This window comes from Cricetulus griseus, chromosome 6 (genome assembly GCF_003668045.3).
Source record: "Cricetulus griseus strain 17A/GY chromosome 6, alternate assembly CriGri-PICRH-1.0, whole genome shotgun sequence".
Lineage (NCBI taxonomy): Eukaryota > Metazoa > Chordata > Mammalia > Rodentia > Cricetidae > Cricetulus > Cricetulus griseus.
The window spans coordinates 98,060,223-98,085,242 of NC_048599.1; the positions used below are offsets into that span (position 1 = coordinate 98,060,223).

At 39.8% G+C, this 25,020-nt stretch overlaps 1 protein-coding gene across 2 annotated transcripts in view; it reads left to right on the forward strand.

The window, feature by feature from the left end:
* Positions 1-19,214: 19,214 nt before the first annotated feature.
* The window catches only part of Ttn (titin), a 270,592-nt gene continuing 264,786 nt past the window's right edge, over positions 19,215-25,020 (forward strand). For both annotated transcript variants that reach the window (XM_035446340.1, XM_035446341.1), the window contains exons 1-5: positions 19,215-19,305; positions 21,290-21,493; positions 22,840-23,127; positions 23,600-23,685; positions 23,778-24,019. In XM_035446340.1, coding sequence (XP_035302231.1) covers positions 19,215-19,305; positions 21,290-21,493; positions 22,840-23,127; positions 23,600-23,685; positions 23,778-24,019 — 911 coding nt within the window. The remainder of the gene's footprint in view (positions 19,306-21,289; positions 21,494-22,839; positions 23,128-23,599; positions 23,686-23,777; positions 24,020-25,020) is intronic.

Here is a 25,020-nt window from a genome sequence, read left to right on the forward strand (position 1 = left end):
TGTGTGTGTTTGATCAATGACACTGAAAATAAGAAAATCAATAAACTCAAAGATTGTTCTTAGAGATCAATAAAAAATGCATCTCTAGCCAATGTAGTTTTCACTTTTCTTGTTACTTTAACAAAATATCTAACAAGAGGGACTTATGGAAGAAAGTGTTTGCTTGGGCTCAGTTTGAAGACATAGTCTATTATGGTGGAAAGGCAAGACTCAGGAGCATGAAGGAGCTGGTCACACTGTGTCAGGAAGCATAGAGATGTACACTGGTACTCCACTTGCTTTCTCCTTTGCGCCCAGTATCCCCAGCCATGGAAGGGTGTTACCTACATTCCAGGTGGACCTTCACCCCTCAGTTATCTTCTCTGAAAATGTCCCCATAGACATCCAAATGTGTATCCTCAGAATTTCTAAATCAGTTGGAGTTGCTAACATTAACCATGTTACAAAGTTACCAATATCAGAGATGAGTTACCCTTGTAGATCCTTGGGATGAGAGAATAAGAGACACTATTAGCAACTAGATAATCATGGACTTGGTAATTAAGGTGAATTAGATCAATTCCTTAAGTGACACAAACTGCTACCCCTACCCCTAGACAGAAACAAAGAACATAACAGCCTTATAGCTATTACAGAAATTAAATCAATAATCTGTCACAATAACAAAGCACAAGGACCATATAATTTTACTGATAAAGAAGCCAAATACTTAGGGGAAAATAACATTAATTATCCATAACCTTTTCCAGGAAAATCATCCCTTGAGTTCAGAATTACCCTAATAGTAAAACCAGATAAAGGTTAACATACCAGAAAGGAAAACTGCATATCAATATCCCTTATAAACAAGTCAAATCCAATACTGAATACAAGCAATTATACACTCAAGAAATATTTTTTTCTAGAGATATAACACATTCAAATTGAAAACTTAATGACTACACTACAACCACAGGAGAAAAAAAATATAATGCTAATTAATGTAGAAATAACATTTGACAAAATACTGTCCAGGATCATAATAATTTTTTAAAAACTCTCAAAAACCAGGCAATAGAGAAAATTTCTTCACAGAGAACATCTACAGAAGGCCTTCAGCGAGCTTTATGTTTAGGGGCAAGGGCCTGGATACTTTAACCAAAGTCTAGGAACAAAACAAAATGTCCCTTCTCATCGCTGGAAGCCATAGCTAGTGACTCCAACACAAATAGAAGTATAGAGATTGGGAAGGAAGTGCCAGCCATTATCACTGTCCAAAGAACCAAGGAGAAATTTTAGAAAAACTAGAAACCCCAGTTAGGGCTTCCCATTGGTGTGAAATTACAGTCAGAGAATTGTAGACATCTGCTTTCCCCAGCAATTAATAATCATAGCAGAAGAAAAGCCCCTTGGACTCAGAAGCCACCTCACAGAGGGGACTATTTGTCAATTTCTAAGCTGCAGCAGGGTGCGAATGGCTGCAGCTCTGCAGGTAAGTACTCTCCTAACAGAGACAATAGGAACACGCTGCTAGTGTAGATCTAAGCATTCTTATTAGAAACTGATGTTAAAATACACCACCCTTTTATGATGCTTTGAAAAGCCATGTTTCATACAGTCATATATTGGCCTGTTAATTAAGACTACAAATGACTGCTTTGGCACTTACAGTTAAGTAAATCTTCTCCATGGAGCTAATTATTTTACATTATCTAAATGTTAACTATAAGTGATTTCTTCTTTTCTATTACACACACCCTTGAAGGTAATTTTGGCCTGCATTATATGCCATTTTTCTAAAGTAAGATGGCAGTGTTCTTTGTCATTTAAAGGACAACTCTAACTCACCAATGAAGCACAAAAGTCAAGGATTCAACTGGAGTTTTCAAGGCTTTGTCTGTGTAACTAAATACACACCGAGCACTGTGTATCCTCACCCAGGACTTGAAAACAAGTCCTTATAATGAGCAAACAAATATTTACTCTAGATTCTGTTCAAATCCATAGCAATACATTGCATACTTATACACATAGTAGTTTGTTACTACAATTAAATACTCGGAGGAGCGCCTAGGCCCTGTCCCAAATGATCTGACAGACTTTGATGATCCTCCATAGGAGGCATCACCCTCCCTGGGAGTGGATGGGAGGGGTGGGATGTGGGTTTGGTGGGGAGCATTGGAGGATGGGAGTGGGATGGGGGGAGAGGGAACTGGGATTGGTATGTAAAATAAGATTGTTTTTAATTTAAATTTAAAAAAATGGATCATGAGGAACCAGGCACTTGGACACATACCACTAATCCCAGCACACAGGAGCAGATAGAAGCCAGAGGTTCACAAGTTTGAAACCAGCCTGAAATACACAGGGAGTTTGAGGCTAGGCTGAGCTCCATATTAAGATCCTGTCTCAAAAATAAATAAACAAATATATAATCAAGGACTGGGGAAGTAGTTCAGCGGTAGATAGAGCCTTTGCCTAGGGGGACCAAGGCCCTGGGTTCATTCCCAGGGGAATGGAAAAAAGGAAGTGGGGGTAGAATGAGTCCTAGAGATAGAGTGGAGGGGTTGGAGGGAAAAAAAAAAAAAACTGTCTCACAGAGAACGTCAAAATTAGAAAGCCTGCGAAGTCTCTTTTAATATGAGGCATTGTCCTTATTGGCTTAATCACAGTTAGGCACAGGTGTGCTTGGCTTGCACCTGTACCTCGGTGGGTGTGTAAGAACCGTTTCATTTGCTTTCCTTTCATTCCCAGAACTTAGTCTGGAATTCAGCGCTTTGCAGGGTGAGGCAGGTGCTGAATTCACCACTGGGCTTCATCTCTGCAAAATACAGTTTGGATCGAGACTGTTGGATATTGATGAAGCAGCCTCTGTCTCTACTCCGTATCTTTCTGTCTCTGTCTCTCTCTCTCTCTCTCGTGTGTGTGTGTGTGTGTGTGTGTGTGTGTGTTTGTGTGTGTTAGTAGAGTTCTTGTCCATGTAAATTAAGTGACTCATAAAAGGGCCAGGTGAATGTGATGCAATCAGATCTGCAGCCGACTTACTATGATGGCTCCTGTGCCATGAGCAACTGAGCGCCAACAGTTAAGGAAGAACGGGCCTTGAAGAGTTATTTACATTTTTCTGTGCTACAGATAAAATACTCAACACACCCTAGTGTTTAAAACGAATGTTTGAAAACTAGCGTGTTTCAAACAAGATCTCCAGACAGCTGTTGGAAGGGGGAAACACTTAAGATATGTGCACACATGTATCAACTCTAAATATAAGTCCATTTAAATTCCTCATAGACAGCTATTCAAAGGGGATTATTTCTGAATAGAACATAGAGGTTAGTTAGTTTTATTTCAATACAATAACATCATAAATCTTGGTTGAGAAACAGTTGCTAGGTTTTTTAATTCATTGATTATTGTGTTTGATTTACCCTAAGTACTGGATACAAAATTTTTTTCTAGGTCACTTCTTTTAGTTGTGAATGCATATATGATCTCTGAGGGAACATTTTTTTTAGCATTCATCTCTTATTTATTGCTAATACTTTATGTAGATAATGAAACATATATCTATTAAATGTCTAGAAACAACAGACTTACTCACCCGATTTTAGTTTTACTGGTAGTTCTTGTAACAGGCCCCCAGCACAACAGACTCCATGATAGAAGTAGCATTTGGGCCATAAAACTCAGCACACAGACAGCACTATCTGCCAAAATTGAAACGAAGACCTTATTTATCAATGTCTATAGTTCTTGGAAAGCCTCTAAATGTGCTAACTTTGCTTTCTGCCTTTTGTATGTATTTCTGCTTCTAGCTAACTTCTTGGTGACTGAAGTATGTCACCGAAGGATATGTTTGTTTGTTTTTTGCTTAAATGTTCACCCTAAGAAAGGCTCAGTGCTACACTGGGATCCCAAAAAGCTAGTGTTACCACTGGCCAACTAATAAAGACTTCCTATTGGCCTATGCCCACATCAGAGCAGTCTTCTTTGGTGGATACCCCACGACATTCTTCACAATTTAATTTAACATCAGTTTCCTTAAAAGGGTAATAACTCTAATGTGTTGACATTATTCAATGTTTTGCAGGTAGGAGATCTTTATTCTTTTTTTGAAATATTTTTCTTACATTTATTTATTGCATAGAGGTCAGAGGATGACTTGTGGGTTCTCTCCTGCCATCGTGTGGGTCCTGAAGGCTGAACTGATGTTCTAAGCCTTGGAGGCAAGCATCCTTACTCAGCAAGCCACCTTGCCATCCTGGAGATGTTTATTCTTGTATGAATACTGACTCACAAATGTTCTTAAAAATGTAATTGCTAAGCTGAGGATAAGGATATATGACTAGAATTCCATAGTACTCAGGAGGTTAAGACAAGAGGATGCCACATGTTTGCCTGGCTTAGGCTACCTGCCAGGATGCCATCTCAATAAAGAAAAATAAAGCAAAACAAGTACAATTACTCCAGTTCAACAGGAAGCGTCATCATGGTGCATGATCTTTGCTCCTACTAAACATGCTTTGTAGGAGAGTAGACACCAGGCAAAGCAAGTGAAAACAGCCTCTTCTCCTCCTTTTCCTTCTCCTCCCCCCTCCCTTTTTTTCTTTGAGACAGGGTTTCTCTGAGTAGCCCTGGCTGTCCTGGAACTCACTCTATAGATCAGGCTCAAAGATCCACCTGCCTCTGCCTCCTGAGTTCTGGGATTAAAGGTGTGTGCCACCACCACCCAGTATGAGAACAGCTTCTAACAGCTTCTTTAGTATAAAAATGCTGTTAACAGCCTATAACTTTGAATGATATAATTGGGATATAACACCTAAGAATGAGTTAAAAATTTTCCCTATGTAAACCAGTATAGATCTTGCCATTCTCTGGAGACAGGCCACCCTAGTTGAACATTCTCTTTCTGTGTAATGACCAATTATGAAAACGCATAATGGTGTAATCAAACACAGAACATAAAATCCATGTTAACAAGTAGGTTCATGGTGGACTTTGTGGATAGAGAACTATCCAAGGCTGAGGCCCTGGACACATAGCTACCATGTCTACCTACCCAGGACCTTCAAGAAAAGTTCATTTTCCAGCAAAAACAAACAAACAAACAACAACAAAAAATTCGCTTTCATTACAGAAGGATTTCTAATGCTTTCCTCAAGATGGTTCATATAAACTCGTGCTCTATAAAACTTTTCTTTTGCTGCACTTTTTACATCTCTTTTTCAAGGAGAAACTGTTAAACCACTGTTTAAAATGAAGCCTATCAAACATTGCATCTCCTTATCATACCTAGAATAACGACAAAGAGGACACAGTTCCCAGTTTCCTTCCAAATTAAAGTTTAGGCCTGGTTAAACATATTGTGTCAAACTCAGATGTTATTTGTATTGTTATGTTTTCATAGGAAGAGATAGCCCATTTAATTAAAGACACAGATCTAAAATGGAAACATGGCTTTTGTAAATTGCAGGGTCTGGTTGTCAGAGCCACAGCAACTCTGCAACTGAAGTATCCAGATTCTAGTGTGACTGACACAACCCCTCCCACCTCATTCTCCACCAGAGTGGCCAAACCAAAGGAAGTAAGAAGCTGGATTCCAGTCATACAGGACAGGGCCAAGTAAGAAGAGTAAAAATAGCAGTGCCAGCTCTCAGAACCATCAGCTCTCAAAGTGAGCCAGAGGGCAGAGCCACAGCTCTAGCTCCCAACAGAAAGAGCCTCATCATCCCAGTCTACTGGCCAGATGGAGAACATGCAGCATAGTAAATGGTGACTTCCTGCTGAGGATGAATCAGATAGCCACAGTGAGCTATCAGCTGCGGTCTTTAATCACTTGGATGTTTAATAAATGCATGCAATCAATATATTCTTATAGCCATTAAGATGGTAGAATGCTTTCCTAAAGATTTGACCTGTGTATACAATGACTAGAAAATATACATATTAACTGTATAAAAGTTATTTAGCATGAGAGTTTTTTATGATGGGTGTTGCCTGTATGTTTATTAAAGTTATTTAAAAATTTAAAATGTAGTATTGGTGGCATAGCCTTTTAAGCCACAATTCCTCAATCTTGGCATTGTTGGCAAATGGGGCTACAGGATTCTTCACTGTGAAAGCTGTTCTATGCCATGTAGTATGATCAGCAGCACTCAAGGGCTCCACACATCAAATAGTTTTGTGTTCCCTCCCTCAGTTGTAATGATGCAAAATACCTTCACTTAGGGTCATCTTTTTGAGAAAACTATTTGAAGGATACATGCTAGTATAGTAGGTTTGGTCAGGACTAACAATCGCTATTTGTTCATCAAAATTCAAAATCCATCACTGTGTCCTTCACAAGGCAATCTCACTTCCTTTTCATTCTGCAACCTTTTATTCATCTCTTTCACCTCCTCCTCTTCCTCTTGCCTTTATCCTCCTCCTCCCCAGTCTCTCTCTCCTGCTGCCATTCTAGATAGCTTCATTTGATTTGAACAACTTTGTTGGGAAAGCTAAGAATTCCTCACATTCACCAACAAAACTATGATGATTAGCATTGAAATCATTAAACAAAAGTTAACAAAATTCAACAGTTTGAAATGTCCATCTTCCTAGGATTTTACAGGGGGAAATGTAAAAAGTACCATTTTTTTGACAAAGGAGCAACTGCATCTGTGTGGGTCCTGTGGTCTCCAGAAACATAGCATCTTCTATCTAGATGGCCTTAGACTCTTCCACAATGGAGAGTAATAATTTGGCAGCTTAAGAACTTGTTGGACCTTTCTTCTTTGTTATGCAAAGGAAAGTAGAATTTCATACGGTGACAATATTTTGGAGTCTTGATAAGAAGTCACTTCACTTTCATAAACTGTGCTTTTGTCTCACAAATTTTGTTTTGTTTTCACAAATTTAGCTTTTGAGTTTTTAGTCAACTCACTAAATGTTAGTATTAGTAAAATTCTAGAAAAAAGAAAATTGACTTTGTTTATACAAATAAACACTAAAAATATGGACTCTGTCTTATATTAACATTTTTTAAATTTAAATTTAGTCCAATACATAATCCCAGAATCTTTGGGAAGTGTTGACTTGCCACCTCCAGGAAAAGAGTTAATTCCACCCCACACAGTGGCTGAAGACCAGGGCCACCATGACTGGGTTCAAAGGTAACTTCCAAGAGAAGGTTAGAGTGTGTCACGTGGCTTGTCTTTGTTTTCAGAAGAATACATTCCCCAATTTTATGATTCTTTATTCTTCTTTCCCCCAGTTAAGATTCAGCACTTTGGATTTGATTCATTGGTGAGATTACACTTAATAGTCATAGAAATACAGTTTGATGATTCCTGTTCTGGGAATCACTTATGTCCTGAGAGTAAGAAAGAATAGTTTGCAAACAAGTTTCAGTTCAATTCTACTTCAAACTGTGTTCTCAGGCACACAACAGATAAATAAACAGAATGCTATTACAAAGATAAAATATGTACTTTTCTCTTAAAGAAAGGATGAAGTGGCATATTTCAGACCAGAATTTTCCCCTCAAAAGCTATCACTCCTCACAAAAGAATTAAGGCAAGAATAAACTCCCCACTAAATGGGGACCAAAAATCTCTTGAAGAGGCTGTTTCCAAGTATTTATCTTCACATATGGAGCTACCCATAGTCCATGTAAGTACTGTATATCTTATAGCCTTTTATTTTATTAGCATGTATCAATTATCCAAAACATAGAGTTTTATTGTGACATTTCTACACATGCATGTCACTATTTTGGTTATGTTCACACCACATTATCTTTATAGCCTTTGTCTTTTACAGATAGTATTGCAAATTTGATAATTATGTCAAATATTGTATGTGTTCATGTGTGTACATCTATGTACACGTGGAGGTCAGAGGTCAACATTGAGATTGTTCATCAACCACTCTCTATCTTATTTTTTTGAGACATGGTATCCCATTGAATCAGGAACTCACTAATTCTGCTAGACTGGCTAGCCCTGAGGTCTTCCTTTCTCTGCTTCCCCCTTGCTGAGGTGTTTGCCTCCATACTTGGTTTTATCTTGGTTTATTTTGTTTGTTTAACTACGTGCTAGGCATCAGACTAGGTGTAGCAAGCATTTTACTGAATGATCCATCTCTTTAGCACCAACATTAAAAGCTTTAATGCACAAACAACATCTATGAATAATCCCAAATCCGATTTCTGATTTCTTGTGCCACAGATTTTAATCTAATTCTAGGAGGCTAGTGCATTAAAACACTCATTTATCCAGAGAGCCACATCAAACTATTGTTTTGGTTCTATTTCTCCTTTCTCTTCTCACAATGACATACACACTAATTATCCTAAAATACTTACTTATTTTGTTAAAAACAAATAGCTCAGAATGGGCCTAGTGAGAACGGCTCAGATCCAAAGCAATGCCAATGCCAATGTCAAGGGTATGGCCCCACAAATGAACCTTTATTTTTCATGACAATGCAAAAATGACATTTTCCTAAATTTTAAATACTATTTTACCATTTGATCTAAAACTAGCAATCCAAGGTATTTATCCAAATGAATAGAAAACCTTAGTCTATGTGGAAAAATACTAATAGCACCTTTATTCATAATCACTCAAATGTTGAAGTCACCAAGACATACTTCAACGAGTAGATGGTGTTGTGGAATATTAGTTTAAGGTGTGTTATGTTCATTTATGCTGTGGAACATTTGTTTAATGATGCAAAGATGTGTTATATTCTTTTATGTTGCATCTGTTTAACTCTATAAAGCTGTGTTACTTTGCCTGTCTAAAACACCTGATTGGTCTAATAAAGAGCTGAAGTTCAATAGCTAGGCAGGAGATATGGATAAGCAGGGCTGGCAGGCAGAGAATAAATAGGAGGAGATGGGAGGATCAGGATCAAAGAAAGAGAAAAGGAGGAGAGGAGGATGCAAGGAGCCAGCCACCCAGGAAAACCATCCTGAGAAACAAAGCAGAGGTTGACTTCTGGTCTTATACACAGACATGCACGGGCATGTATACATGCATGCACATGAAGAAAAACAAGGCTGTACTGATGGGGAATGTACTGTTATGTTCATCTTATTGATTATTGAATAAAGTACTTGTTTGGCCAATGAGACAGCAAGTTAGACGGGACTAGGCATCAAAGAGGATTCTGGGAAATGTAGTAGAGAAGTGGTGTTCCAGGCAGGAAGTGACATAGCAAGGAGACTCATATTTAAGCAAGGAGAAACAGGAAGTGTCCCTTTTCCCCTCCGCTCTTCCTCCAGCTGCGCAGTGTGATCCACCGGCAAGAGAGGGTCCCAGCAGAAGGCATCCTCTATAAGATAAGTCTTATAAAATATATAGATTTATGATAATTAAGACTGAGCTAACAGATGAGAATCCTAGTCATTGGCCAAGCAGGATTTGAACCTAATACAAGTCTCTCTGTGTATTAATTTGGGCCCTAACTCGGGCAGGCGGCTGGCTTAAAGTGCACACGTGGCAGTGGGGCTTGGCAGGTTTTGGCGGAAAGATTTAACATAACACTGAACATTATTGTCTCCTTGATCTGCTCTAAGCTTACCTAATAGAGAGGGATGGGACTAGCTCCCACATGCACTATATCATAATACAGTTCATGTTCATGCTTCCTAAAATGTATCCACTATAATGCTGTAGTGATGCTCACAAGACCTCAAACCCACAACTATCAGGGATCTATGATGTCAACAACTTGTCCCGTATGAATTTATTTTATTGATACTCAGATATTTGACTCTAGACCCTTAAAGATCAAATGCTTAAACTGACTAATCCTCTCAGTTTCTTTCTCTAGCAGTAATTCCTGCTCTTGCTGCCAAACACCATCTCCTGAAGTCTTTCATATAAAAGTCATGGAAACTGGTCATGTTGGTATATGCCTATAATCCCATCATTTGGGAGACAGAATGAGAGACTTCAAGTTTGAGATAAACCTCAGCTATAAGCAAAACCCTGTCTCAGACAAACAAGTCTTAGAGAAATGGCCACAAAGTGGTTGCTTTGTTTCTAACATCAAGGAGAGAGCATGGCTGCTGCTTCAAAGATCTTTTGCCTCATAGATTCCCTGAAGCAATGTGTAGCTGGTACCTTCAGTCTGTGTAACAGCTGATTCCAATCTTCAAGGGCAGACTTAACCTTCATGTAACCTTCTTGACGAGCCTGCCTCTTTCCAAAAAGAAACAAAGCCAAGTCCATGCCGGGTCTCTGAGCACTATGCTAATACCAATACTCTAAAATTCAAGAGCATAGTCATTAAACTGGAACTGAGTCTGCTTTCAAAACCACAAAACATTTTGCAAATGAATGTTGCTTGTTATCAAAGCCTGTGAGAAAATTTGGAGGCTTTAGTATTAGAAGTATATGAACTTATGTAAAATGTTTGAAGGTCATGTCAATCACATCTCAACTAACTGTACACAACACCAGAATGCCATTTAGAATACAGACTCGGTCTTCAGCTTTAATTCCTGTAAATGAGGCCCTGAGAGAGAGAGGTGATATCTACTGATGAGCATTTGTATATACTAGATCCTTGCTATGGATCAAGAGGAAGCCCCACTTCTATTCCTAACTTCTTAAACACGGCTTGTATCTCATTAACCATCATTTAGCCATATTTAGGAAGATGTTTGGGGAGGTGTATTCTTTTTTTTTTTTTTTTGAGACAGGGTTTCTCTGTGTAGCTTAGGAGCCTATCCTGGCACTGGCTCTGGAGACCAGGCTAGCCTCGAACTCACAGAGATCTGCCTGCCTCTGCCTCCCCAGTGCTGGGATTAAAGGCATGCACTACCAATGCCCGGCGGGGAGATGTATTCTTGACTTTAATAAAAAAAAATGAAAAAAAATCGAACAATAATACCAATATTATCAATTAAGTCATTGAATCTGACATAGGCACACTGAAGACTTCAAGGACCCTCTCTATAAAGTAGTAGATTATATATACATTTTAAATTCATTATTGGACAAAGCAGGCTTTCCTGGGAAGCTTGTATATTGTCCTCTGTTGAAAATTAAGTGGCTTTTGTTGTTTTGTTTTGGTTTGGTTTAGTTTGGTTTAGCTTGGTTTTGGTCAACTTCTTCAACTGCTCACCATCAAATAAGGTCATCTCTAGCAAAAATGGTGACCTTCTTGAATGGTAACTGTGCTGCTAGTTTTGCCAAGGTGACACACACTAGCATTAAATAAGGAGAAGAGCACCTGAGAAATTGCTTTCTTCGGTTGACCCTGAGCATGTGGGTGGGGCATTTTCTTGGTTAGTGATTAATGTGGGAGGACCCAGTCTGCCCTGGGCAGGTGGTACTGGGTTGTATTTGAAAGCAAGTTGAGCTCGCCATGAGAAGCAAGCCAGTAAGCAGAGTTCCTCGGGGTCTCTGCTTCATTTCTTGCCATGAGCTCCTGCCCCAGTTTCCTAGGACGATGGACTTGTGACCTGTAAGCCAAACAAACTCTTTCTTCTTCAAGTTGCTTTTTGTAGGTGTTTTATCCCAGCATCAGAAAGCAAACTAGAACATTTTGTTGTTGTTTTGTTTTGGGTTTTTTTTAATGTTGTTTCTTGGTGTGTTTTTGCTTTTCTATTTCCATTTATCTTGTATTTTCTATGTTTTTTGATAAAATACTACAGCTCTGTTGTTGAGTGAGGAGCAAACACCCAACCCCAGTTCTCCTCTGAGAGTTCTGCTGTATTTTACCCTGCAGGACTCTCTCTCTCATGTCTGAATTCCTGAGCAATTAGTGGCTGTTCTCAAGCATTAAGCTTTTTGTTGTTGTTGTTAATCTGGTTGCATTGTTACACAGCTCTCACTTTCTTAACTAATATCTAGGTGAAGGAATTCAGATCTTTAGCATCTCTAGTTCTTGGTGCAAGGAAGACACTAAGGATTCACTTGAAAAAGAAGAAAAAGCAAGGAATGTAGTGTTAAAAATGCATGCTGTCAAATGATCAGCCCTGAAATTATAAATATACAAGTGACATTTTATAGACTGAGCAGGTTGTATGTACGTATATTTAGAAACACACAGATACACACATACACACACACACACACACACACACACACACACACACACACACACACCCCTCCACCACCACCAACAACAACAATAACAAAGAAAAAGAGGCTGTGAATTTGAAAGTCAGCAAGGGAGTGATACATGGGAGGTTGTGGAGGAAGGAAAGGGAAGGGGAAATGATACCTGAAATAAAAGAAAAATGCACTCCACCATAGTGAAGAAAATGTAAAGAATGTCCCATAAACTGAAACAATCACCTAGCAATGAAGGTAACTGCTCTATTTGGTTCAAATTAAGACATAGAAGTCGGTTCAGTCAGAGTCAGGGCATAAAACCTGTGTGCTGCAAGGCTGGGTGCAAGGAGGGCTTCAAAGATTACAGGATAAAAGAAGGCCTGGAAACCACAAGCTTCAGAGGCCTGGCTAGAAACAAAGAAGTTTCTGGAACCAAAGACAGTGGGAAAGCAGGCGTCTTTCCAGCAAGGAAATGGCCACAAGTAGGAAAAGATTTTGATCAATGCAGAGTTGGAGTTTAGGGGAGAGAGAGTAAATGTGATCAAAATAAAATGTACGAAATTCTCAAAAAACATTTTTTTGAAACGTTAATAGCCAGGCAGGCCAGTGCCCTAAGCTAGCCTCTTCCAGCGTGTCCTATTGGTGGAGCTTACTTGCAGGAGGTGGCGAGGTGGGGGGGGGGGTGCTAGTGGAATCCAGGGGAGTCCTTCTCAGCAAGGCTTTCCTTAAAAACTCTGTGGTGATGACTAAGTAAGGAAACGTGGGGAGGGGGAAATCAAACAGGAGTTTGGAAAAGATGGACTGAAACACCAGGGTCAAAACACTCTTGTGTCTTGAAAATGCACAGAATTTCACAGGAACATAAACCATCCTGTGAGGTATTTCTAAACTTCCCTTTATTTTCAGAGGCAATGGCACTGCTTTCAAAGTCGTTTTATCTTCTCTTGGTGTTGGAATCCCTCTCCTTAATTAAAGAAATATGTTAAAATGTACCCACCCTAAGTGCAGTGGATTGATTGGCTTGCTCGGGCTGCCTTCGTAGGCATTTGATAAATCCATTATTTTCATCTTTGCAGGTTCCTGTTTTCACCCAAGGAAGACATTTTTTTTTTTTTTTTTTTTTTTTTTTTTGGACCCTGAGCCCTTAATCCCAGGTGCTGTGTTTACAGTTGTCCCTAAACAAATTGAGCCCCTTTATCAAGAGAAAGTCTTGCTATTTGATGGCAATCTTAGTTTCTGTGTCTACTGATAGTTCATCTGACCTTGTCTACGGTTTCCTGCTTCAGGTCTGCAGAAACCTAGTTTCTTTCTTCCTTAAGATGCTGGTGTTGCTTGGTGTTGGCTTTGATTCAAATTTAAATGTCATGTGACCTTCCTAAGTTCTTTGGGGAAGGACATGCTGTGTTACTATGAGGTCACTTTTGAGTTCTCAAAGATTTATTAGAACATACACTCTACTTAATCAGATGGTTATATACAGATCGAATCAGTGTTGGGAAGCACCGGAAACAACTGTCGTCTGTTGTGCTCAACAGCAACCAACTAACTAAATACCCATCGTGTGTCAGGTTCCCACTGTCCTGGCACTGTCACGTCCATTCTGTCATTTAATCTTCCTTTGAAATGGATATTATAATCCACAGCTCACAACAGGCAAATCGGAGACTCAAAGATGCAAGCAAGATGCCTATAGCCTGCTGAGAGAGGAAGCAGGGCTTGATCCACATAGCCCTGAAGCTGGGGCTGGTGAGAAACTGAAGAATTTAACTTTCTGATTTGGGGTAAAAGTGTCAAATATGTGTAAAACAATATTTTCTTACTTTAATATGACATCAGCTGTGTGGATGCCCAATAGCATGTTGTGAAGAGTGATAGAAACAGATTGCTTTAATCTTGCTGTTAAAGAGACAGGCCTCACTTAAATTTCAAGCAGCAATTTCTTATCTCCCTTCCTCCCCCTGTAGTTTGTTATTTAAGGAATGCACACAGGAGCACAAGCTGCAGAACGCAGCACTCTTTCCCCTGGGCACCCCCTGAACTTGTTTTGTTCTACTTCCCTGTGGAAGAAGAGTGCTGACCCCATGTTTCCACTTTGGAACAGTGTAAGAGGGAAAAGACTCTACAGCTGCCATATGATAGATGCCACAGTGTTTACTAAAATACAAACTTCTAGAGAAGAGAGATTTTGTATCCTATGAATTACTATAATCCCAAGCCCCAATAGCAACACACACACACACACACACACACACACAGTATATGAGGCATTGATTTTGCTTTTTTCTGTTGGAAATTGCTCTTGAAGTAAGCATTAAAACCGTTTGCACTTCTCAAATGACTCCCAGAAAGTGGTAACTTTAGGGAATGGTTCTATGTAATACAAAGTCTGAAAGGGTTGTACAGTGAGTAACTATGGGAGTTTTGCATGTGCTCTAACCTTCATCTCAGTCACAGGAGAATACAGTTCATGTTGTCGGTGAAGACCATGCTCCATAGGAGGCTGCTTCTCTGAGTGTGCCCTCTAGCACAAGGTTGGGCACAAAATCACTGCCCTATTGATACTTGTTGAGTCAGTCAAGACTGACAGAACGTAAATCAAAAGAATTTAAACAGTGTTCAGCATCAAGCATGTGCTTACTAAATATTTATTAAATTACATTGAATATGATGCTCAAAGGAAGAACCATGCCATACATTCCAAAACTAAGTAGGCATTATATTTGAATTAGCAGCTGTTTGGGATTATCTGTGTGCCTCCCCAGTCAGGATACTAAATGGAGATCTTACTGCATCAGCAAACTCCTCAGTCTGAGAAATGGCTCACTTCCAGTAGGCTGGCATGCTGCCTTCCAACTATGCCATAGTTAATGGAAAAGCTAACGCTTACTGTGGTGCTATAGACAATCTGATACTGCTTACAAATCAGTCCCCTAGCCTCTTTCCATAGCAGTGTATGAGTCTTCACTAATTACCCTGTCCTTCCTTTTTCTCTTTCCTTCTCTGAGTGTCTTATAAACATAAGTACCCAAAGGCAAACATCTCAATGACACTGAAAGGTCTAGAAAATTCAAGGGCAGTGAACAAACAGACAGCTTGGGAGAAAAGACATGTGACTTTATGTTTGCAAACTATGATGAGTTTTTATGGTTTATCTGCACTCTATAGAATATAAGCTCCAGGATTCTATTCAGTTGTTAGCTATAGTTTCCATAAGAACTAAAATGGCTTGACTTTCCCCCAGTAAACATGACATGACACAGTCAAACTCCATGTTAGAAACAGCCTATAAATACACACTTATGCTGTATGCTTGTACACACACACACACACACACACAGAGAGAGAGAGAGAGAGAGAGATTGACAAGTGAATTTTAAATAAATAACAAATTATTGAGTACCCCAAAAAAAAGTTCACTTATTAACCATTATGACTGACAGGTTTCCCCATAACAGGAGCCTCTGGCTGAGAGTCATCTTCAAGGTATACAACTTGAAACTGGCCATTTGGAAAGAACGTGGTGAAACTGAGTTACAACAGACACAGTCTGGTGGGAGTTGGGACATGGCAGCTCCAGTCCAGACGGCACCACTTAGGTAAAGGAGACAGTTGCTTAAATAAGGACACAGTGGTGTCAGCTTGTTGATAAAGCAGCACTGAACCAGTTGCTGGTAAATTGAAGCTGTTAAATGTTAATGAACTATCACTGTGTAAGTAACCAAGAGACAGAAAATACTCAAGAAGTGAAAGTCTACTGCAAGGCTAATTTATCTCACAATGGGGAACATTTTTATTACAAACATAAGGAAACTTAACTTAAAATTTAAATTTTTCATCTATTTTATTGATAAAAGTGTCGTTCCTTTATCAACAAGTCAATTTTCTCCGCTCTAAGCGGAATTTTACAAATGCTTTGGTTGAGCCACAAGAAAGGCCTTTTGATATGATCTTTTGTATTGGAATATCTCTTGCTTGAAATTAAATTCACTCCCCAAATAGCAAGTATATCATCCCCTAACTGCTTCCCACTAGTGACAGCATGCTGCAGAGATTAGCAGTGCAGCCTTGATTTGCCAAGTAAAAGAATCTTGTGGCAAGTTCAAACTCAGACTTCACCACTCAGAAAGGGCATGGGGTATGTGTAAATATTCCTGGGAGGCAAAAATGAACTCGAACAGAAGTGAAAACGTTGCCCTATACAGATCAAATTGAAGCCTTACACAGACTTTGCTTTGGGGTGTTATTTCCTGAAGGGCTGTGACACACTCAGCTCACTGACATTGGTGTGACCGTTCTATAGAACAGACAGTACAAACAAGTTCTCTTCAAATGCTCAGTTTATAGCATCTGTGTCTTTAGAGAAGATGAAACCTATGTGTGATATAAATCTCTTCATCAGCTATCATGATTGACAGGTCCATTTGGTTGGGTTTAGAGGGCAGGGAACCGAAGTGGAGGCTGACTCACAGGGCACAGGGCACAGGGCTCAAGTTTGGGATTGTTTTAGATATATAAATGTCCATAAGTTCTTTGTATTGTCACATTCTGGTTTCAGATCCTCATGGGTAAATTTTTCACACTTGCAACTAATACTCTTCTCTGAGCCTCAGTGAGGTCATTTTTAAAATGCAATTCTATTTCCTTGGTAAAGCCTCTTCTGAGACTCTAAATTTAGCGCTGCCAATCAGAGGAACAGGTGGTATGTGATCCTCCCCCATCATGCTTTCCGAAGAGAGCCAATCACAGAGCCAGGCACTGAGGATGTGGGCCTGTCAGCAGATATAGGGAATATAAAGGCCAGCCAGCCCCTGGTTCTGGAGCAGTCGTGCATTCCCACCTCGCCTCGGGTGTAGGGATTGCATAGAAAAGCAAAACCACACAGTCTTGACTGTGTGGTTTTGTTTTGAGGGTTAGGGGCTCACTGATTCATGTCGGAGATGGTTGGAAAAACCAACTCTACATAGGACGTCGTTTCCGAAGCAACCTTGGGCTTAGTCCCACCCTTTTTAGGCACTCTTGAGAAATCAGGTGAGTGAGAATCAGCTTGTTTGACTCCTAGAGGTGTTTCTGGTTGATTTCTAGTTGCCAGAGTGATTGATGAATGCCTGCTGTTAAGGGTTTGCTCTCGCCGACCTACAGTGTGAATCTGCGTTTTTAAACTTGGCTTTGAAATGTAAGTTTTCTTAAAAAATAAAAAAAATAAAAGTAAAACTAAAAAATCAAGTGCCTAAGTCTAACCAGTATAATCAACAATTCAGATTTTTAAAATGCACTTGATATCCTAGAACCAGTGGTCTGATTTGGGGGCAGAAATGTTTGCTTCCTTAGTAAATGTGTCTGTTGGGAATGTACAAGGTTATGTGACTCTGATAAAGCAAGGCCGACCAAGAATAGCTCTGAGAAAACCCATGTGGCATCAGCTACACCCGATGACTTTTTAAGGGAATCAACTGCTTGGGGTATCTGTTGCAGGACAGTGGCAGACACTTGTCTGCTGTCAGTCAAGCTGGAGGGTTTATTTTGGGAGCATGACATTTCAGATGCATACCTTCAGCCCTAGGCCTCTAGAAACCAAGTGCTCGGAGAAACCAAATCTGTCTGCTTAGACAATAAGAATATCAGACCCATTTAGGTCACTTAATCTCAACATTTTATAAAATTTCAGTGAAGCTATAGAATTGTTTTTCAGAGGATTCCAAATCTCATCGTGCTTGTTTATTCAAGCCACAATCCAATTATGTGGTATGAGATAAATGTTAATACTAGAACGGGTAAGAAATCAAAGACTTAATTTCAAAATACACTTTGAATGCCCATCTTCCTGGGATAAGATTACAAATTGTAAATGCCTGTAATTGATAAATACATAATTAGCCATTGTTTATCTAAGGACATAGCTATTTTTAGAAGATTCGCTGGCTTGCAAACAGGAAAAAAATGAGACATAACATGTGTTCATCCTATAGATAATGTGCTGGGGGCAAGAGTTCCTGAGAAACCATTCCTGAGAACTTTTGGATGATGCCTGGATTTTCCTGGGATATGAATTTTGTCTCAAAAAAACTTTATTTAAAGTAAAATAGAACACCGGCACTAAGATTATTGCAACCATAACATTGGAGTGTACAAAAAATTATGAAAAATAATAATGAGGCAATAGACATGTCGTTCAGAAATTGCCTTTCAATGTCAGAGTCTGGTCAAGCTGAATGACTAGATATTTATGCCTAAGAAAATTTCTCACATACTCTCCAAAAGTGAGGGATGAAGTACTTTCTTCCACTCACAAAAGGACTTAACTGCTAATTTTCACTCATTTCTTTGTGGAATATTTCACATAATAAACCACAGGTCTTTTTATTCCAATGAACATTTCCCAGCAGCCTTCCATTATTCAGTCTGCATACTGCTCCATGTTAACTCATGTCAGCACTTTTACTTCAGATCTATAATAATTTTTGGCCTATTAAATATTTTCTCCCGGACGAGATTACCTCAGCAACATTAATTGTGCCGTTGCATACAATGTACAGAAATGCTAGGATATTGAAAGCCTGCTCTGCTGTTGAAAAATAAAAAGCTTATGGATGTGAAAATACTTGCCCACACTTTTTGAATTAGTGAAAGGCTTGCAGAGGACAGATGTTTTCATTTGGGTGATGATTTTAAGTAATGGGACAGAGCCTAAAGCAAAGTTACCTTGTAAAACACTGGCACAGTGGTGAGAACTGCTGGGGGAAAGAACTGATTTTTATGCCATTGCCTCTTACATGCTGTGTTGGCGCAAAGGTTCATTTGTCACATCTTGTCTCTGAAATCCCTGTGTTGTAGTTTGGTTTTCCCTTCCACTCTTTCCCAACCTGATTTTCCATTTTTGGTACAATTGAATGCTCCTGCTTTGACCAGTAGGGGGCAGTCATTGCTCTGCTTGCCCCCCCACTCCCCTACCCCCTCCCACCCTCCCCCACCCCCCTGGCCTCCACCTCTATTTTCCTTAAATTAGCTCAAAGGTCAACTGCAGAAGCCCCAAGAGAAGGCTTCCTATTGCTTGAGGGCCACATATGCCTAGAGAAATCCATTTGGAGACATTCATGCTTTTGTCTCCAGCGAGTAGCTGCTGAGGGACCCCGAGTATTAACATTTTCACCGTTTTTTCTTTTCCTTTTCAGAGTGCCTAAGAAGATGACTACTCAAGCACCGACGTTTACGCAGCCGTTACAAAGTGTTGTGGTACTGGAGGGTAGTACCGCAACCTTTGAGGCTCACGTTAGTGGTAAGCCCATGTGTGTGTGGTTTCTTTTCTGTTCCACTTGCCTCCTCCAGTACAGTAACTTTTTTTTTTTTTGGTAGGCTTTGAAACCAAGTTTAAACCCTACTTTTCTATGTAAAATTGGCATAACACATTTTAAGGTCATTTTAAGGGCATACTGTTCACAGGATGTTGACAATATAATGACTTGAAAATGTTTTATTCATATTTATAATTCCACAAAGCAAAAATAATTAGCATTAGATTAAAATTTGCTGTCAGAGTCTAGCAACTAAGTAGGACCAAATTTGGTCATCCTATATTTGGGTTCAGCTGCAGAGCCAGCGTGACAGACAAGAACCCTTGAGCTGTAGGGTCCAGTGACAGAGCTTCTAGGACAGTAGCCTGCACCTCGATTTCAGTTTTACACAGAAACAAAACCAGTCCACGCAACTTTCTATGAGTGCAGGTGCAGTGACTTCTCATGATAATTATTTTATTGGGATTGTCATCTTTATTAAATTATTCAAGTGAATTAAAGACCCCCCTTTTGCTATGAATGGCAAAGCATAATACTGTCTGCCCTTTGTCTTTATACTCAAAAGGTACAAACATTTGCCAGAGAATTTAATTTAGAAGGAATTTCATCCATTTCTTTTTTGCCTCTTTTTCTCCATCACTTGGTTTAGGGATGATTGTAGGTTGTGCAAGATTCATAACAAGTGAGGGAGGGCTGTCTATACTGTAAATAATAAACTATACTGTAAATAATTTCAAAATGATTGTTGAATCAATGTCTCCTTCTATAGTACTGTGACTGGTCATATAGGATTTTATTAAATTATACTATGATTAGTTCATAATTCAATACATTACTGTGATGAATTCATTTTTTCTCTTTGTTTTTTGTTATTTTATTTTTAGTTTTTATGTATGGCTTGCAATAAAGATATGAATTAATGTTTCCTTTTTGTATTATGTATTATGAGTCTTACATAACTGTGTAATACTTTGCAAAAATATCATAATATCACTCATTTGCTATTGATGGAAACCAATTCAATTCTCCTTTTGCATGATGAACTCTCAAATAATTAATTTACTTTTCTTCAAATCTTCTGTAACTTCTAAACTGAGCAGAACACACCGGGGATGGGTATTTGCCTCTTTGTGCAGTAGTAGGAGCTGCCATCTTCATATCTTCACATTCCTCCTCGTTATGTGTCTTTAAGTTATTAGAAATACATCACAGATGATGTTTGACACCCACAAATTAGTCTAAAAAACTCACACTCTTGTAGTGGGAGGTTGACTGGTGTGTGGACAATGCAGTCAACGTTCTACTATCAACAAGGACAGCATGCATGTCCAATGCCACGTAGACATTCCCTGAAGTGGCCTTCCAATCTCTGGACACACTAGACTTTAATAAAACACAGAAGCATTGATACTGTTCTTAACAATAAATGAAGAAAACCTAGCTTTCCTCTTGCTGCTCCAGCTTCATATGTTGTTCTGGAAGACTGGGTTTGGCTTTGGAGTTAACATGAGGAACAGCCTGTCCATGTGAGGGGGTATTTGCTGCAGTCACATTGCAAGTTCATTCTGGACAGTGTGTCCAGAGTCGAGGAGGGAGGTAAGCAAGGCCCCCTGAGGCAGAAATGTAAGATGGCTTGGCTGCCTCTAGTCCTCATATTTTCACAGATAACAATGGTTACCTTTCTACCCCTCTTTGTGCCAGTGATGGCTGAGAAATGATAATGCTTCAATGAACCTCAAACTCAACTCCATAAAGTAAAGGGGGTAGGACTCTATGAAAACTGCCAGGCCTTCCTAATGATCTGCAATTGTACATTTGTGTCATTTGACTGTCATGCTGTCACCATCACTAAATAGGTTTCCATTTCATCTAGCTTTGACAAGCTAGTGCAAGGCCTTGCAATGATGGGAAAGAACAGAGGACTGAGCAGTGTCCACTCCAATGTAAATATGACTGCTTGCCTTCTAGGTTCTCCAGTTCCTGAGGTGAGCTGGTTTCGGGATGGCCAGGTTATTTCAACTTCCACTCTGCCCGGCGTGCAGATCTCCTTTAGCGATGGCCGCGCTAGATTGACGATCCCCGCCGTGACTAAAGCCAACAGTGGACGATACTCCCTGAGAGCCACCAATGGATCTGGACAAGCGACTAGTACTGCTGAGCTTCTTGTGACAGGTAGGTCAATAGGAACTAGCCTGTCCTAAGCCAGAACCCAGGGAGTCCAGATTGAGCCGTGCTCACAAAAGAGGCATCTCCCAAGCTGGAGAAAGATCTGTAGGATGAGCGTGCATGACTGTGTGGGTTGTGTAATGTAATCCAATTTGAGGATGAAGTACAAAGCAGTTGAGAAGCAGTATCTCTATACATATCACACACTCAAAGGATATTGAAGAAACACTAAAGATTATGTTCCTCAGCAAGTAGAACTTTTAGAGGCTTATCAAGAAATAGGGAATATTCCAGAAATCAGGGGAATTTCCACTTTAACAAGCATTGTCATAATTCTGATGAAGGAGGTCCATAAACTCAGCATTGAAAATACCGTACAGTAAGCACAGCCAGAAAAGGGAAAATGCTAGTTATGCAAATACATGACACCACTTTCCCATAAATTCATTTCCAATTGCTCTGGTAGGTTTTGTTCATCCTTCAGTTCTTTTTGTTTGTTTGGTGGTTTTGTTTTTTTGAGACAGGGTTTCTCTGTGTAGCTTTAGAACCTATCCTGGCACTTGCTCTGTAGACCAGGCTGGCCTTGAACTCACAGAGATCCACCTGCTTCTGCCTCCTGAGTGCTGGGATTAAAGGTGTGCACCACCACCTGGCAATCCTTCAGTTCTTAAAATGATAAACACATACGAAGAACAAGAGTTATTCTGCTTGTTACGATGTGTTATATGAACTCTTAACATATCATGTTTGAACTACTATATATATGTAGTTCAATTTACATAATATACAAAGCTACCTAAGCATGTTAGCAAAAGGCAGCGTTCGAGAGTTGAAAGTGCCAGAAAGGTCTAGAATAGTACAGCAACATCTAAACTTTTTGGTAAAATATTAAGTTCTGGAGAGATAGTTTATGGGTTAAGAGGTTTACTGCTCTTACAGAGGGCCAGGGTGCGACTCCCAGTACCCACGCGCTGTGTCATAACCTTCTGTAACTCCAGTTGTAGGGTATCTGACATCCTCTTCTGGCCTCTGGGCACCTGAACACATATGGTACATATAACCTCATTCACATGTACACATACATGAATAAAAAAAATTAAAAACCAAGTGCAGTAGCCTAGAACTGCTAAAGACAGCAAAACAATTACTATTAAATGCCTGCAGGGCAGCCTTCTGTTCCTGCTGCATTCTAGCTACCACTCACTAGAGGGTGCTGGGGTTCAGGGACAGTCAAGGATGCTGCATTGGTGAGGCAATCCCTGAGTTGGGACTCAAGAGCTGTGGTTGTTTAAAAATACCTTGTTGAGAGCACACTGACTCCTGGGCCTGATTTTCTTCTCTGCCCATGGCAGCGGAGACAGCACCACCCAACTTCGCTCAGCGGCTGCAGAGCATGACTGTGAGACAAGGGAGCCAAGTGCGGCTCCAAGTGAGAGTGACTGGAATCCCTACACCTGTGGTGAAGTTCTACCGGGACGGAGCTGAAATCCAGAGCTCCCTTGATTTCCAAATTTCTCAAGAAGGCGACCTCTACAGCTTACTGATTGCAGAAGCATATCCTGAAGACTCCGGGACCTATTCTGTAAATGCCACCAATAGCGTTGGAAGAGCCACTTCCACTGCAGAATTGCTGGTTCAAGGTAGGTGGTAGAGGCTAAGGAGGAGAAGGGCACAGGGCTAGAATGGGAGCCTGTGGAGCCAGGGATCCACCTGCTTCCCCCAGACAGCTGCCCTGAGGGTAGGAGCTGGAGTTAAATCAAAGCTGCCTTTTCACTCCACCTCCACCCATGCCCCCACCCCCTGCACAAGAAGGTCTCTGGAGTTCTAGGCAGGAGTTCATTGTTGAAGCCCACTGAAGTTGTTTACTGAGGATGAGAACCAGACACATATCAATTAAGTGATGTACATCTGCATGTTGTTGGCAAACAATGGAATATTTAACTAAGTAATCTAAGGAAATTACTTTCTAATAAATGTTTTCTATTTTGATATCTAATGTATATTCACTTGAAAGCCACAACTTGCTACAGTTTCCCTACTACCACACACAGGAAATTGTCCTAAGGCTCATGGTTTTTACCTCCTAAGACATGCGACTTTCCATTTCCACAGGTGAAGAAGTAGTACCTGCTAAAAAGACAAAGACAATTGTTTCGACTGCTCAGATTTCAGAAACAAGACAAACCCGGATTGAAAAGGTAACTTTCTTATAAAACAGCCTCGAGCTTTACAGGATGTTGCTTCCCTGGCTTTTCTCACTCACTATGACCACTGTTTGCATCGTTTTTAGAAAATTGAAGCCCACTTTGATGCCAGATCAATTGCAACAGTTGAGATGGTCATAGATGGTGCCTCTGGACAGCTGCCACATAAAACACCTCCCAGGATACCCCCTAAACCCAAGTCAAGGTCTCCAACACCACCTTCCATTGCTGCCAAGACACAGCTGGCCCGACAGCAGTCCCCATCACCAATAAGACACTCCCCCTCGCCAGTGAGACACGTGCGGGCACCAACCCCATCTCCGGTCAGGTAAATCTTCTCTCTGAAGACTGTGTCACTTATTCATTTTTTTAGAATTAAGTAATATACAACCAGAAGAGCAGCATGTGAAAAAACAAAAAGAGAGAGAGAGAGAGACCAAGAAGTCCCAGAATGTGATCTTTACCATCCTCACCTTCTGTGGGTTATTTGAAGACATTTGTAAACTCAGGTTCTGAATTCTTATTTGCAGTCTATTCAACAAATATACTTTTGGAGGCAAAATATAATATGGGGAGGTAAGAATTATGCAGAATTTAGAGTTATGTATCTCCAAAGCCATCACCCAGACTACTTGCTTACAGTTTGATTTGGGGAACTAGTTATAATAATGTAAGAATCAATGCAGTATATGGTTAACCACCTTAGTGTCAAACTCCTCCTGTGTTATCTCATTAAATATTCACAACCCTAAAGAAACAGGTTCCACAATAGTTTGGGTAGGAAACTAGAGCTAGAAAAGTTAAGAGGCTTTCCCAAGGTCTTAGTTGTGTCCTATGTAAAATAAAGGTTCTCACAGCCAGAATGATTTGAAGTGTTTTGTAAGGAATCAATGAGCTCATTAGTTGAAGGTGTCCCTTGAAAACAGAAAATCATTATTCAGGCACTCATCCTCTTAAATAATAAGTAAAACCTTTTAAATATTTTCCATATTTTCTTATTTGGATTTCTACTCTTAGCTAAAATGTAGGGATTTTATGAGTTGAGCCTGTATCAGTGTTCAGAAATTATACAATCAAACACAAATTATCCACAGCAACTAAAACTTTGCAAGTTATCTATAATGAGGCTTTTAATATGATGAGCTGAAACCTAAAAAATTTGAGCACACACACAAAGTGCATTTTAATCAATTCAAATGAAATTTTAAAAATCATATAGATCAAGTCCCCTTGCTAAGAAAACTAAAGTGGAATAAAGAGATAGTTGGCCTAAAAAAAATCCAAATTCACTGTAAAGTTACTATTATCAAAATAATATGATGGGTCTAA